This window comes from Molossus molossus, unplaced genomic scaffold (genome assembly GCF_014108415.1).
Source record: "Molossus molossus isolate mMolMol1 unplaced genomic scaffold, mMolMol1.p scaffold_m16_p_11, whole genome shotgun sequence".
NCBI classification, from domain to species: domain Eukaryota; kingdom Metazoa; phylum Chordata; class Mammalia; order Chiroptera; family Molossidae; genus Molossus; species Molossus molossus.
The window spans coordinates 1,871,111-1,885,054 of NW_023425346.1; the positions used below are offsets into that span (position 1 = coordinate 1,871,111).

The 13,944-nt window shown below is 61.1% G+C and overlaps 1 protein-coding gene across 24 annotated transcripts in view; it reads left to right on the forward strand.

Moving 5' to 3' along the window:
• BIN1 (bridging integrator 1) overlaps window positions 1-13,944 on the forward strand; it is a 53,551-nt gene that overhangs the window by 8,661 nt on the left and 30,946 nt on the right. The window contains exon 1 of one of the 24 annotated variants that reach the window (XM_036253956.1): window positions 12,790-12,850. The exons of the other annotated variants lie outside the window; for them this stretch is intronic. Within the exon in view, the coding sequence (XP_036109849.1) occupies window positions 12,839-12,850 (12 nt within the window). The 5' untranslated portion in view covers window positions 12,790-12,838. Of the gene's footprint in view, window positions 1-12,789; window positions 12,851-13,944 lie in introns of those variants that run through there. 24 annotated transcript variants of the gene reach the window in all.

Genomic DNA, 13,944 nt, shown 5'->3' on the forward strand with positions numbered 1-13,944 from the left:
CAGAGCCAGGACACTGCTGGGCTTGGACAGCAACCTCAGGGGGTCAGTTCACCCTCCATTTTTTTTTTTTTTGTTAATCCCTACCCCAGGATTTTTTCTGTTGCATTTTCAGATAGAGTGCAAGGGAAGGGGAGAGAAACATCAACGTGAGACACATCGATTGGTTGCCTCCTGCACAACCCCGACGGGATGGGGGATCGAACCTCCGACCCTTTGCCGGGCTGAGGCTGTAACGGCTGAGCCCTGCCGGCCAGGGCCAGCCCCCCCTCTTCGAGGCAGCCCTGTGTGCTCTGCCCTTTGAGGCCAGACTGCTGACCAGGTGGCTCCGTGGGGTCCCCTAGCTCCGGTCAGAGCCAGAGGTGCCTCCTCCCAGGAGGAGAGGACATGCCAGTGGTAGGGCTCGGGGGCTGCAGGGCGGACCTCCAGGGGCAGGGAGGTAGTGTCAGGGGGGAGGAGCCGTGAGTGTGAATGAAGCTTCAGAGGCAGCGCTGCCTAGTGAGGGGCAGGGTTTCCACGTGTGCCTGTGGGCGGGCGGGGGATGGGTGACGGACACCCTGCCCGCTGTCCCCTTTTTCCAACAGCTGTTGCTACTCTCTTTGGACCCTTCGCTCAGCTCAGCTTCTCCCCAGGACCACGGCCAACATGCCTGAGTCTGGGCGAGCCAGGGCCTGCCTCTGGGCACTGTGGGCAGACCAGGCAGGGAGACCTCGGCCGGGAGAGACTCAGGGGGACCCTTGCTTCCTCCAGCCTATCTGCTGTGGCTCCCCATTTCTCTGCTCTAAGACGGCATCAGCTGTCTCAGAATATGTCCTTCAGCCCCTTGCTAACTCTCTCAGGGCCAGAAGTGGGTGCTGGGTCAGGAGGTGCGCGCCCAGGCCCTGGGGCACTGCAGCTGGGGAGAGGCAGAGGGGAGCTGGGACAGGGAGAGGGAAAGACAGTTGGGGTTTGTGTGGGAGGAGGACAGCCTCAGAGAGGGGAGGAGCAGGGCCCCAGTGACCACTGCCCTCTTTGGGGCGTCCCTGGGCCCTCGTGCCATGTTGAGAAATGGGAGCTGGAGTTTCTGCCTCAGACTGGTGGAGAGGTTCCAGGAGGGGGTGACTATGGTCCCTGCCTACCTGGACGCCCCTGAAAGCCCACGGGTACACACTGTTCTGGCTTTTGTGTTTTGAGCCATTGATCTCAGGGTGTGACAAGTTCTTTAAATGACTGCAGTGATACCCTGTGTAGCCTGAGAAAGCAGATGGGGAGGTGGTGGTATCACTTTCCTGAGGTGGAAAGGCAGACCCCGATGGAATGTGGGGGGAGGGCAGATGGTTCCAGGTGGGGCTGTGGTTTGAGAGGCCAGGTGAGGGGCAGGGAGCCTGAGGCGTAGAAGCAACGCACAGGCTGGAGAGACCTGGGCCAGACCTGGGCCGAGCTGCTGCGGAGGGCGGGGGTGGGGTGGGGGTGGGGGGGGGGGTGGGGGGGGGGTGGGGGGGGGCGCGGGCAGCAGGGGTCTGTCTGGGAGCTGGGAAGCCTGGGAGTCCTGTCTGTTCCAGGTGGTGACCTGGGGACTCCTGTGATGAGTTCCTGTGGGGCCTAGGCAGGTGAGATGCTCAGGAGGGGAGGACAGTCTCAGCCTCTGCATGGCATCCTGTAACTTCCTCACGTTCTCTGTCTGCCTCTCCTGCTGACTGAAGTAGCAGGCCGGGACTGCTTCCCCCTGGCTGATGCGCACTGTAGGGATGGCGGTTTGGTGGATGAACAATTTGTAAACTTGTGATGTGCATTCTCGAGACCTGGCCAGCCTAGGATCAAAGTGTGTTTGGACAGACAGGTTTGCCTGCAGGGCAGGAAGACCACCCTGTTTGGAGCTGAATGTTTTGTTTGCACGCGAATAGATAAGGTTTGCATGTCAGAGGGTTGGAAGACCACCCCGAGAGGTTAATGGGCAAGGAAGCCCAGGCATAAATGGATTTGTTATTATTTTTTTTAATCTTTGATGTTTCTTTGCTGTAAAAAGTGAGAGACAGGGCTTGGTTGTATGGGCCGCAGAGAACCATCTCAAGGAAATAATTACCTAAATCAACATGTAACCTGGGGAAGTACTTTGCAAATTAATTGGGCTGCATCCAGAGACCTGGAGCATTTTGCTCTCTTGCAATGCTCCCCTCACTCCTACCAGCGTGTGCTTGTGGTTCATTGTGTTGTGCCAACCCCCAGCTGGCCAAGAACTGGCCTTTCCCAGGTGCTGCCAGCACCCTCCCTGAATCCAGGGAATCAGGATGATAGTGACTATTAAAGTGCAAATGTAGGTGCTTAAGTGTTTTAAATGAAAATCAATGTGGGGGCGCTGTGTGTGTGTGTGTGTGTGTGTGTGTGTGTGTGTGTGTATAGCTTGAGACCCTTGGTTGTCCTAGGAGGTTGGCACACTGTAGGAGGTGACCCTACAGAGCTGGCCCTTCACTGTGTGGGGGATACCCCAAAGACTCCATGAGAGGGCAAGGCAGGGAAGTCGTGTTTAGACAGCTGGCTGAACCCCACACTCCTCAGGGAGCCCCGAGGTAGAGGGAGAGCCGCACAGATACCATGGTTCCCCCCTCCCACACAGAAAGGTGGGGGTCCTGGGCCAGGGAGGCTGGGACATGCGAATGGCCAGGAACACCAGTCGAGTCTTGTGATCTAAACCAAGAAAAAGAATCCACAATTAATTGGATGCATTTGCTGAACCTGGGACAGCACCCAACTATTGTTGTTTTTCTGAACTTAAACGAAGCCAGGAGTTTATGGATGGAACCCTCCCCGCTCTCCTTCCTGCAGACTCAGTGGAGCAGGGTGTTTTGGAACAGGCCTGACTGAGCCGGAAAGCCACCCTCTTCCCTGCGCCCGGCCCTCCTGGCGGGGTGGGCTGTGGGCCTGGAGGTGGCCAACCCAGGGAGGCCCAGGTCCTTTCTGAGGATGTTGAGCACCGCCCTGGTGGACAGGGTGGGCCCCACCCTGGGGTCTGACCCTGGCCCTCCTGGCCTGGGCACTGTGAAGCTGCCTGAGGGCTGGTGTGCAGGGCCCTGGGGAGAGCTGAGTCAGCATCAGGACAGAACCTGACACCTGTGTCCCGACTTTGTACCACTGCCCTTGTGAGTCACTCTGCCCGCTGCAGGCCCCACGAGATCAGGGGAGGCCACCTCCATGTTTGCAGCCAGCTCTGTGGCACCCCCGAGCGGCATGCTGGAGGGAGAGGCCTGAGAATCAAGTGCTCTTAGCACCTCCAGAGCTGCTTCCCTTCACCTGGGCCTGACCCCTCTCCCTTTGTTTTGTTCCTCCATGAAGTGGGGTGACCAGCTCTGTCTTGGACTCAGGCTTTGAGGCTGCAGCCTGGGACCCATGTGGACTGGAGTGTGAGCTCCTGTGCAGGGCACTGTGTGTACCGCCCAGCGCGGCCGGTGGGAACCAGGCGCAGGCCCCACCTCCACTCTTGACGAGCCCTGACCTTGGCTACTTACCTTCTCTGAGCCTCGTTTTCTTATTGTTGAGGGCTTTGTGGGAGAACAGTATCTCCATTTTGTACCTGTGGACCCGAGTTTAGGGTGGCGGCTTCTGGGCCCAGTTCTTCTGTGGGGTTGGGGGTGGCTAAGATGCTTTAGGTGAGTATAGGGTGCTCAGCTGCACCTGTGTCCTCTGTGTGTGTCCTGGTGGGCCACCCTGCCGAGTCCAGGCCCAGCCTGAAACCCAGGAAGCGGGGCCTGAGGACTCAGGGGAGGGGATTGCCAGAGAGGGCCTGTCGGGCCAGGGGCCAGGTGACATCACTGACCCCCACTTCCCCCACCCTGCCCCTCTTCCTGTAGCAGCAGGAGCCCTTCCAGCTCTCAGGTGCTCCGGCGTCCAGGGCTACAGCGTAGGTGGCCACGGGCTGGGCGCCAGGACCTGGGCTGGGCACTCAGACCCAGGCCGGGCCCGCTGCTCCCCCTGCGCTGCTCAGGCGCTGTCTCCGTGCGGCTGCTCGGCCTCCTCACTGCTGAGCTGAGGAGACAGGGCACAGTAGGCATGAGCCCCTCCCCCGCAGGCAGAAAGCATGATTTCTCCAAGGGGCCTCTGCCGCCCCTCCCTGTCCTCACTGCCCAGCCTCTGGAGCCTTTGGAGGGAGCCTGGAAGTGTTGAGAGGAAGGATGTGGGCCAGGCTGCAGCGACCTCCTTAGATGGCGAGACAAGGGCTCTGGTGGACGAAGCGAGAGCTGGGTCTTCCGTGCTCACCGGGTCCTCCAGGTGTGGGGGTGGGGCACTGAGACCTGGTTGCTGAGGACCTGCCTGGCGCGCAGCCTGTGCATGGATTGCCAACCTTGACCTTTGACCTGTAAGTGGACCCAACACCCCCTCCTCTTCCAGCCCCTTCCCACTCCTCCAGCCTTGGCCCCAGTGAAGTGCAAGGGGCTGGCCATGGGCTGGGAGCATGACCCCAGAACCAAGTCCCTATCCCTTGATTCTCCATCCACAAGTGAGGAGTCCCTGTGGTGCCCTCAGAGTACTGGGGAGTTGTGGACAGTGCAGGGCTGAGGCAGGAACGCCGTGAGGACAGCACCCAGGCCAGGAGGGGCTGGCACAGGGCCAGGCCTTCTCACTGCTGCGCCTGTGTGGTGGGCACTTGGGTCGGTCGGACTGGATGGCAGCTGTTTAAAGCTGACTCTGGGTCTCGATGGACTCCTTTGAGTAACAAAAATAACAGTAACTGAAATAGTAGCAATCATGTGCTTGAGAAAATACCATGAATCTCACCTTTCTTCTGTACATCTTATTTCTGTTCCTATTGCACAGACCTGGAAATGGAGGATTCCGATTGGTAAAATGAATGAGCAGCCTGGTTGCATGTTTAGGTTGAGCTTCTCAGAAAGGAACAGACCTATGCAAAGGCTAAGGGATATCTAAAGGGACAAGTGAATCTTTGTGCCTGGGGTAGGGTCAGGGAAGGCTGCCTGGAGGAGGTGACATGAAAGTCTAGCACGGTCGGGTATTGGCAGGGAAGCATGGTTACCTGGTGAAGACTGTGAGGTTCCATGGCCCTCCACTGGTCAGACCTTTGCTTGGCCCCCAGGCAGGGAAGGTGGGTGTTGGGAGGGTCATCACCCTCCCCTTCCCCAGGACCGTGCCCTGCTGTGGGCTGGGCCCGTGCCTGCTGCTCCTCTGCACAGGCTCTTCCCCACTGAGCTCAAGAGGCAGGTGATGAGGGAGGTGGTTTGCCTGGGGGACAGCTCTAGCCCCGTGGTGACGGCCAGCATCCAGGAGCTTGGGCTGAGAACAGCACCCACACTTGCATGGAGGGACAGGTGGACAGGCAGTGACTCAGGGTAGCTGTGCTGACATTTCTGAACTGGTGGTATGGATCGCTGGGCCGAGAGAGGGCCGTGTCTGTCCCCTGAAGGCCCTGCCAAGCATGACACAGACCAGCGGGTGGCCCTGTCTGAACCTCTCCATAGTGTGGCTGCATCTGGGCTTGGCTGGGATGTCGACTATCAAGGGCTGTTGGGCTGCCTGTGTGGCTGCTGGTGGTCAACAAGGCCAGTACTTTCTGCTGCTGTTTGGTTTCCAGGGGGCCCTTATCGTTTTACCCTTTTACCGAAGGGGCCAGGGTGTGGGGGGCTTGCATAGTCCCTGCAGAGCTGAGGGGTGGGGGGGCTGCTGGGGGGTATGGGGACCGGAGAAGGAGGTGGAGTGGGCTGGTGTTTGCTCCCTGGGAGGAATGTCCTGTGTGAGCCCAAGTGATTCATGGGGAGCAGGTGCGCTGGGCCACAGGCGCCGCACCAGGAAAGGCATGTGTGGGTGGGGTGGGAGGGAGGGGGCAGGGTGGGGACTCAGTGGGAGAGGCTGCCTGAGCTTCCTGGCTTGGGTGGGTGGAATCTTGGGTCAAGATATGGTAATGGAGCAGGAAGGACACCAGCCACCTCTCTGTGCCGGGCCCTCTTGCCTGCACAGCCCCACGTCACCCATCCTTAAAGACCCCTTGACAGAAAGCTCTTGCTCTGTTTAACTGCTGAGGCTCAGGGCTCAGAAAGGGTTGTAACGCCTGGGCCTGCCCCTGCACCTCCTGCCCAGGGTCTCCCCCACCTGTAGGGGTCCACCCCACCCGACGCTTACTCCCCACTAGTAGCTGTCCAGACCAGACCCTGCGCGGGCCCCCCTGAGCTGGTTGCTGGAGTGGGGTGGCTGAGATAGTGAGTGGGGGATGGGCATGGCAGGAGTCTGATGGGGTCTGTCCTGATCATCTCAGAGTCCCTAGCTGGGGTGTCCCACCTCCCTCCCTGACATCTCTGGGCACCTCAAGCTCACATGATCCCCAGGTGTCCCCATCCTGGATGACGACAGCGCCTCCCTTCTCACGGCTCAGACTGTGACCTCTTATCTGCCCGCCACTCACCATCTCCTCTGCTGACAGGCCGAAGCTGACCTGGACGCGGGCAGGGTGGCCCGGTCACCACTGCCTCTCCCCGGGTGCTCAGCCACGTTCTGCACCGGCCCTGTGCCGTCCTGCTCAGGGCACGTCCCCCCCGCAGCCTGAGCTGGTGCCACCTGCCAGTCGGGGCCAAGGGCTCCGTTGTCAGTGTAAGAAACGTCCAAGCTTGTAGAATTTCTGTGCGTCTGTTTGAGCCAAATTGAAGGCATATGCTGGGAGTAAGAGCTCAAATTCTTCAGAGAAATACAGTTTTTAAAAATATTTTTTTTCTTTATTGATGTTAGAGAGAGAGGAAGGAAGATGCAGAGAGATAGAAACATGGATGAGATAGAAACATCGACTGGCCGCCTCCTGCACACCCCCCACTGGGGATCAGGCCCACAACCTGGGCATGTGCCCTGACCAGGAATCTAACTGGCGACCTCCTGGTGCAGGGTCGACGCTCAACCGTGGAGCCACATCAGCTGGGCTTTTTTTTAACCTTTTATGCATTTGAAATTACAGAGGGATTGGAAGGAAGACACGAGAAGGTGCTCTCTTCAGAGCTGATACCCCTTCCGAGGGGTCTTAACTTCTGGTGTCACAGGTGTGCTGGCCTGTGTGCCCAGAAACAGTGGACAGGGCTTGCTGAAGGCAGAGACAAGCCTTTCACTAAAGCTGGGCTGGGAGTACCCACCATGATCTGCCCAGTTAGGAATTTATGAGCAGATCATCCTGTGAGGTTACTTTCCACAAAACTCACCTTTTTGGTCCACAACCCTCTCTTCAGACCCACTGGCCTTGCTCTTCCCACCCCAGGGCCTTTGCACGTGCTGTGGCCCTGCCTGGCATGCCCTCCGGTCAGGTGTCAGATGTCGCTGCCCAGAGCTCTTCCTGAGAGCAGCAGCTCCTGGCCTTGTCGTGGTGCCCAAGACAAGCCAAGTCTCACAGCCAAGGGGGCACGGCCTGTGTCCAGGGTGGGGCTCCTCACTGGGGTCCCCCGAGCCTGGGCTGTGAGGATGAAGTTGAGGGGGCACTGAGGAGGGAGCAGCAGGTGGTAAGTAGCCCTGTCTTCCACTGGAGTGTGGGCCGAGTAGGGTGGGGCCAGCAGGAAGGTTGGCTTAGTGGGGTGGTGTTCGGTTGTAAAAGGTGGGGGCCAGCCTTGGTCCAGGTAGTTTTGGCCCTTCCAGAAGCCCTCCTACCCCTGTGGACGCCTGGTTCTGTGAGGCGAGGACCGGGCTCAGCTGGTTGGGGGTCTCTGAGAGCAGGAGAGCCTGTTCCACCAGCCAGGGCCCCCCAGCACCCCCTCGGCTCCAGAGCGGCCTTACCTATCCCTCTTCTGGGCTGACCCTGTACTCCGTGGAGGTGCCCCCTCTGGGCAGACCCAGCACCCCATGGAGGTGCCCCCTCTGGGCAGACCCAGCACCCCGTGGAGGTGCCGCCCCCTGTGGGCAGGCCCAGCACCCCGTGGAGGTGCCGCCCCCTCTGGGCAGGCCCAGCACCCCGTGGAGGTGCCGCCCCCTCTGGGCAGGCCCAGCACCCCGTGGAGGTGCTGCCTTCACTGGAAGCCGGCGGCCGGCTGCGGTCACACTCTAGCTTCTCACTCAGCCCAAGATCAGGGCCTCCAGCCTCAGCTCCTTCTGTGGAAACTCCTCTGCTCAGGACTTCGTGGGCAGTGGAAAGGACCTTTAAATGAGTGGCTGTGCTGACCTGTGGCCTCCACCTCTCCTCGCAGCAGCCCTCCTAGCCCTTCCAGGCACCCCAGCCCCTGCACCACCCTGACTTGGGCCTCCGCGGCCCCCACTCTGTTCTGGGTGGTCCAGCCCCCTGGCCCAGCCTCACTTCCTCTGGGGTCGGGATGACCCTGCGCCCTGGACACGGGTGTGTCTGCTGAACAAGTGGAGCTGTAGGCGCACGAAGGGAGTCTTCCAGCCTGGAGGCATCTGGCAACCCCCTGCTAGGTGGATGTGGAGGAGGAGGAGACCCCGTCCCTGTGCCCTCCTTGGGGTGGAGGGGAGCTGCACGCTGGAGGGGAGGGTCGCCCGGAAAGGCCTGGGCTGGGAGGCTGGCCGCACCACAGTCCTGTTTCAGGGCGTCGTGCTTCTGTGTGTCCAGTTAAGGACGTAAAAGAGGAAACCAAACATCACTTTTTACTCTCGCCAGCATTTCATGCAGGAAAGAGAAAGTCACCAAAAGAGGAAGAAGGTGATTCAGAGGTACTGCCTCCCCAAAAGGCCAGTTGGCTTCCTCCGTCCGTCAGCTGTTCTGACCAGGAGCCCACAGAGAAGGGGCCTGAGCCGGCCTGCACGGTGCCTGCCACACACAGGGGCTTAGAAGACAGACCTGGGAGGGGGCAGCTCAGCCTCCGCTGACGGGGGGACCCGAACATGTTTCCTAGTCTCACATGTCATTGCCAAAGTCGTTGCAAACTTGGAATTCTGCTGCACGGTCTAACTGGTTATGTCCCCAAAGTTGTCGTTACCAGTTAAATGTTTGGAGCGCAGCAAGGTGGAGGGTGAACCTTCGTCAGTGAACCGCACACGTGCTGGCTGTTGCTCCCCGGTGCCCGTGACCCCGTGTCTGAGCATCACACGCTGACTGGGGCCCTGGAACCATCAGGTTTGGGGTCCTGGTTCTGCCACGTGTTTGCTGAGCCTTCTCTGAGCCTCAGTGCTTCATCTGTAAAACAGGGGCCTGCCCAGCCGGTGTGGCTCAGTGGTTGAGCATTGACCTTGCACTAAAAGGTCACAGTTTCAATTCCCGGTCAGGGCACATGCCCAGGTTGTGGGCCCCATCCCCAGTGGGGGGCATGCAGGAGGCGGCCAATTGATGTGCTCTCTCACAGATGTTTCTCTCTCTCTCAAATCAATAAAGAAAAAATGTTAAAAGAAAAAAAATAAAATGGGGGACCAATAGTTGCCATCTCAGGTTGCCCTGGTGACAGGACACCCCCTGTAAGGGAGGCTGGGTGGTGGGCCTCCCTCCCTGTAGGTCATTGGGTTTGGCTCTCTGGGGCCCCGTCTTGCTGTGTGATTTCAGGGGATCTCCGTGGGGCCCTGGAGGGGCAGAAGCAGTGCCCGCTGCTGTCCACATTCTGGCTGCGACAGAATGTGATGGTGCTCTCTGCATGGGGAGCTGAGCGCCCCTGTGCTCCCTGGGAGGAAGGCAGGATGGCGGACAGCCCCACTCAGAGCTGGCCTGGGGGAACAGAGGTCCCGAGTGAAGATGGGGAGTAGAGAGACCAGGGGAGCGGACTGAGGCGCCTGGACCAGGCCCGACTTTCAGGGGCAGCCCTGTGGGCGCAAATGTGCCCCAGAGCGGGACCCTTCTGCCAGGGATGCTGTTGGTTCCCTTCTGTCTTCTCTCCGGCCTCTTTATCATTCTGGTGCTTCTCGCACGGATTCTCCAGGTCTTTGCTCTGTTTCTTGCCTGGCCCTGTGGCCTTTGTGGTTCCTGCCACCTTCCTGCTGCGCCTGAGGGCCACTGAAGGGCTGTGGGCAGGACCTGTTTCTGGGAATGTGTGTGAGTGTGCACAGGCAGGTGTGAGCATCAGCCTGCGAACATGTGAGTGCGGGTGTGCCTACTGCGTGGGCACCTAAGCGTGTGTGTGGAGGGTGCTGCGTGGGCGTGGACACGTGTGTGTGTGTGTGTGGAGGGTGCTGCGTGGGTGTGGACACCTGTGTGTGTGTGTGGAGGGTGCTGCGTGGGCACCTGTGTGTGTGTGTGTGGAGGGTGCTGCGTGGGCACCTGTGTGTGTGTGTGGAGGGTGCTGCGTGGGCACCTGTGTGTGTGTGTGGAGGGTGCTGTGTGGGCGTGGGCATCTGTGTGTGTGTGTGGAGGGGTGCTGCGTGGGCATGGGCACCTGTGTGTGTGTGTGGAGGGTGCTGCGTGGGCATGGACACCTGTGTGTGTGTGTGTGGAGGGTGCTGCGTGGGCACCTGTGTGTGTGTGTGGAGGGGTGCTGCGTGGGCATGGACACCTGTGTGTGTGTGTGGAGGGGTGCTGCGTGGGCATGGACACCTGTGTGTGTGTGTGGAGGGGTGCTGCGTGGGCGTGGACACCTGTGTGTGTGTGTAGAGGGGGTGCTGCGTGGGCTTGGACATCTGTGTGTGTATGTGGAGGGTGCTGCGTGGGCATGGACACCTGTGTGTGTGTGTGGAGGGTGCTGTGTGGGTGTGGGCACCTGTGTGTGTGTGTGGAGGGTGCTGCGTGGGCACCTGTGTGTGTGTGTGGAGGGTGCTGCGTGGGCGTGGGCACCTGTGTGTGTGTGTGGAGGGTGCTGCGTGGGCACCTGTGTGTGTGTGTGGAGGGTGCTGCGTGGGCACCTGTGTGTGTGTGTGGAGGGTGCTGCGTGGGCGTGGGCACCTGTGTGTGTGTGTGGAGGGTGCTGCGTGGGCACCTGTGTGTGTGTGTGGAGGGTGCTGCGTGGGCACCTGTGTGTGTGTGTGGAGGGTGCTGTGTGGGTGTGGGCACCTGTGTGTGTGTGTGGAGGGTGCTGCGTGGGCACCTGTGTGTGTGTGTGGAGGGTGCTGCGTGGGCACCTGTGTGTGTGTGTGGAGGGTGCTGCGTGGGCACCTGTGTGTGTGTGTGGAGGGTGCTGCGTGGGCACCTGTGTGTGTGTGTGGAGGGTGCTGCGTGGGCACCTGTGTGTGTGTGTGGAGGGTGCTGTGTGGGCGTGGGCACCTGTGTGTGTGTGTGGAGGGTGCTGCGTGGGCACCTGTGTGTGTGTGTGGAGGGTGCTGTGTGGGTGTGGGCACCTGTGTGTGTGTGGAGGGTGCTGCGTGGGCACCTGTGTGTGTGTGTGGAGGGTGCTGCGTGGGCACCTGTGTGTGTGTGTGTGGAGGGTGCTGCGTGGGCACCTGTGTGTGTGTGTGGAGGGTGCTGCGTGGGCACCTGTGTGTGTGTGTGGAGGGTGCTGCGTGGGCACCTGTGTGTGTGTGTGGAGGGTGCTGCGTGGGCACCTGTGTGTGTGTGTGGAGGGTGCTGCGTGGGCACCTGTGTGTGTGTGGAGGGTGCTGTGTGGGTGTGGGCACCTGTGTGTGTGTGTGGAGGGTGCTGCGTGGGCACCTGTGTGTGTGTGTGGAGGGTGCTGCGTGGGCGTGGGCACCTGTGTGTGTGTGTGGAGGGTGCTGCGTGGGCACCTGTGTGTGTGTGTGGAGGGTGCTGCGTGGGCGTGGGCACCTGTGTGTGTGTGTGGAGGGTGCTGCGTGGGCACCTGTGTGTGTGTGTGGGGTGCTGCGTGGGCACCTGTGTGTGTGTGTGGAGGGTGCTGCGTGGGCACCTGTGTGTGTGTGTGGAGGGTGCTGCGTGGGCACCTGTGTGTGTGTGTGGGGGGTGCTGCGTGGGCACCTGTGTGTGTGTGTGGGGGGTGCTGCGTGGGCACCTGTGTGTGTGTGTGGGGGGTGCTGCGTGGGCACCTGTGTGTGTGTGTGGAGGGTGCTGCGTGGGCACCTGTGTGTGTGTGGGGGGGGGTGCTGCGTGGGCACCTGTGTGTGTGTGTGGAGGGTGCTGCGTGGGCACCTGTGTGTGTGTGTGGAGGGTGCTGCGTGGGCACCTGTGTGTGTGTGTGGAGGGTGCTGCGTGGGCACCTGTGTGTGTGTGTAGGGTGCTGCGTGGGCACCTGTGTGTGTGTGTGGAGGGTGCTGCGTGGGCACCTGTGTGTGTGTGTGGAGGGTGCTGCGTGGGCACCTGTGTGTGTGTGGGGGGTGCTGCGTGGGCACCTGTGTGTGTGTGTGGGGGGTGCTGCGTGGGCACCTGTGTGTGTGTGTGGAGGGTGCTGTGTGTGTGTGTGGGGGGTGCTGTGTGTGTGTGTGTAGGGTGCTGCGTGGGCACCTGTGTGTGTGTGTGGAGGGTGCTGCGTGGACACCTGTGTGTGTGTGTGGAGGGTGCTGCGTGGGCACCTGTGTGTGTGTGGGGGGGGTGCTGCGTGGGCACCTGTGTGTGTGTGTGGAGGGTGCTGCGTGGGGGCTTGAGTGCTGAGGAGTGTTTTGCTTCCAGGGGTGGAATGCAGTCCCTGGGTCTCGCCCAAGGTCCATGTTTCAATATCTGTTTTCTTAAAAAGTCACGGTGCCTTCGGGAAGCCCTGTGGCAAAGCCTGTCGGTGCAGCAGGAGGCTGGGGAGTTGGTTTTGTCCAAAGCCTCTCAGCCCTGTGTCCTGAACCTCCTTCCTGGAGCCTGGGCTGTGCCGCAGGAGCCGAGCAGCTACTCTGTCCTGCTGGGCAGGAGCTCGCTCTCTCTGGCCCTCCTGCCTTTGCCGGATTCCAGGGGCCCTGCCTCACTTCTCCCTCTCGGGGTTTTGAGGATGTATGTCTTGTTGCTGTGGTCCCCTGACCACAGCCCTGTGGGAGGAAGCAGGGAGGTGGCGGCACCACCCATCGCCCTGCACGGTTCACTCTGAGATCGAGAGCGACTGAGGCTGCGGCCAGGCAGGGATTGGAGCCGATGATGAGGAAGGTGAAGGTTTCAGCAGCTGAGGGGTGGGTCCCTTGGTGGGAGCCCCCTTTGGTGTGTGAGTGTGAGTGTGTGTGGTGTGGGTTGGGACAGTCGGGGTCAGGGGTGGGGGGCCTTGTGAGATGCCTTCTGCAGTAGCTGTGACGGGACCACGGCCCCTGGGGGAGTGTCCAGCTTTTCTGCTGGCCTGGCGCCTGGGAATGTGGGCCCCTGCCCCCGCAGCCTCCCTCCCCCCAGCCTCAGATTCTAGAAAGTACCTGTTCCTGCTCTGTGCTGGACCATTCTGATGGTCGCCACCGGTGTGGGGCTGGCCACTCTGGGTGGCAGAGACCCCAGGAGGGCATGGCCCGGGGCCCTGGGCTCAGCAGGCCCAGCAGGTGGGCTGCGAGAGGGGCAGGAGCAGGTGAGGCCTACCGGGTGCCCGTCCTCCAGCCTGGGTGTCCTCACTTATCTGTGCTCACCCGCCACCTGCTCATGGAGGTGAAGACGGATGAGGAGGGAGCGCTGCAGGGGACAACGGTGGCTGTGCAGGCTTGTCCCCTGGGCTTGCCGTCCCCCTGGGCCGTTTGCTGGCTTGTTCACAGCCCTGGCTCGTGTCCTCGGAGGAGGCTCCTTCCTGCCCAGCGGCTCCCAGGCTGTGTCTGCGGAGGCACAGCAGCCCTGCCCCTGCGCTGAGCTGAGGATGTGGTGAGGGGAGGCGCTGGCGAGGCTCCGGGGCTGCAGGCGCCCCTCCGGGCCGACCCCAGTGCAGGGCCTGCGTGCCTGTCCTCGGCCTCGTCAGAAGGCTCCCTGTGTTTATGACAGGCAGGCACGTGCAATGAGTGCGCAGTGAGTGGCTCAGGGTTGCCGGGAGCTCCTGGACAGACACAGCCCCGACACGGGGAATCCCGACTCTGCCATCAGGCGTCCGCTCCTAACCCTGCTTCTCCCTCAGAACCCGGCCTGGCCAGCCCGCAGTCTCCGAGCCCCTGGGGGCCAGGCCTGGACACCCAGAGCCCCTGCTGCTCTCCGGTCTGTCGGTGAGCTCCGCACAGGGAGGCCCTGACTGACTGTTGAATGGATGAAGCACCTGTGTCCCCAAGGCCAAGCCTTGGCCA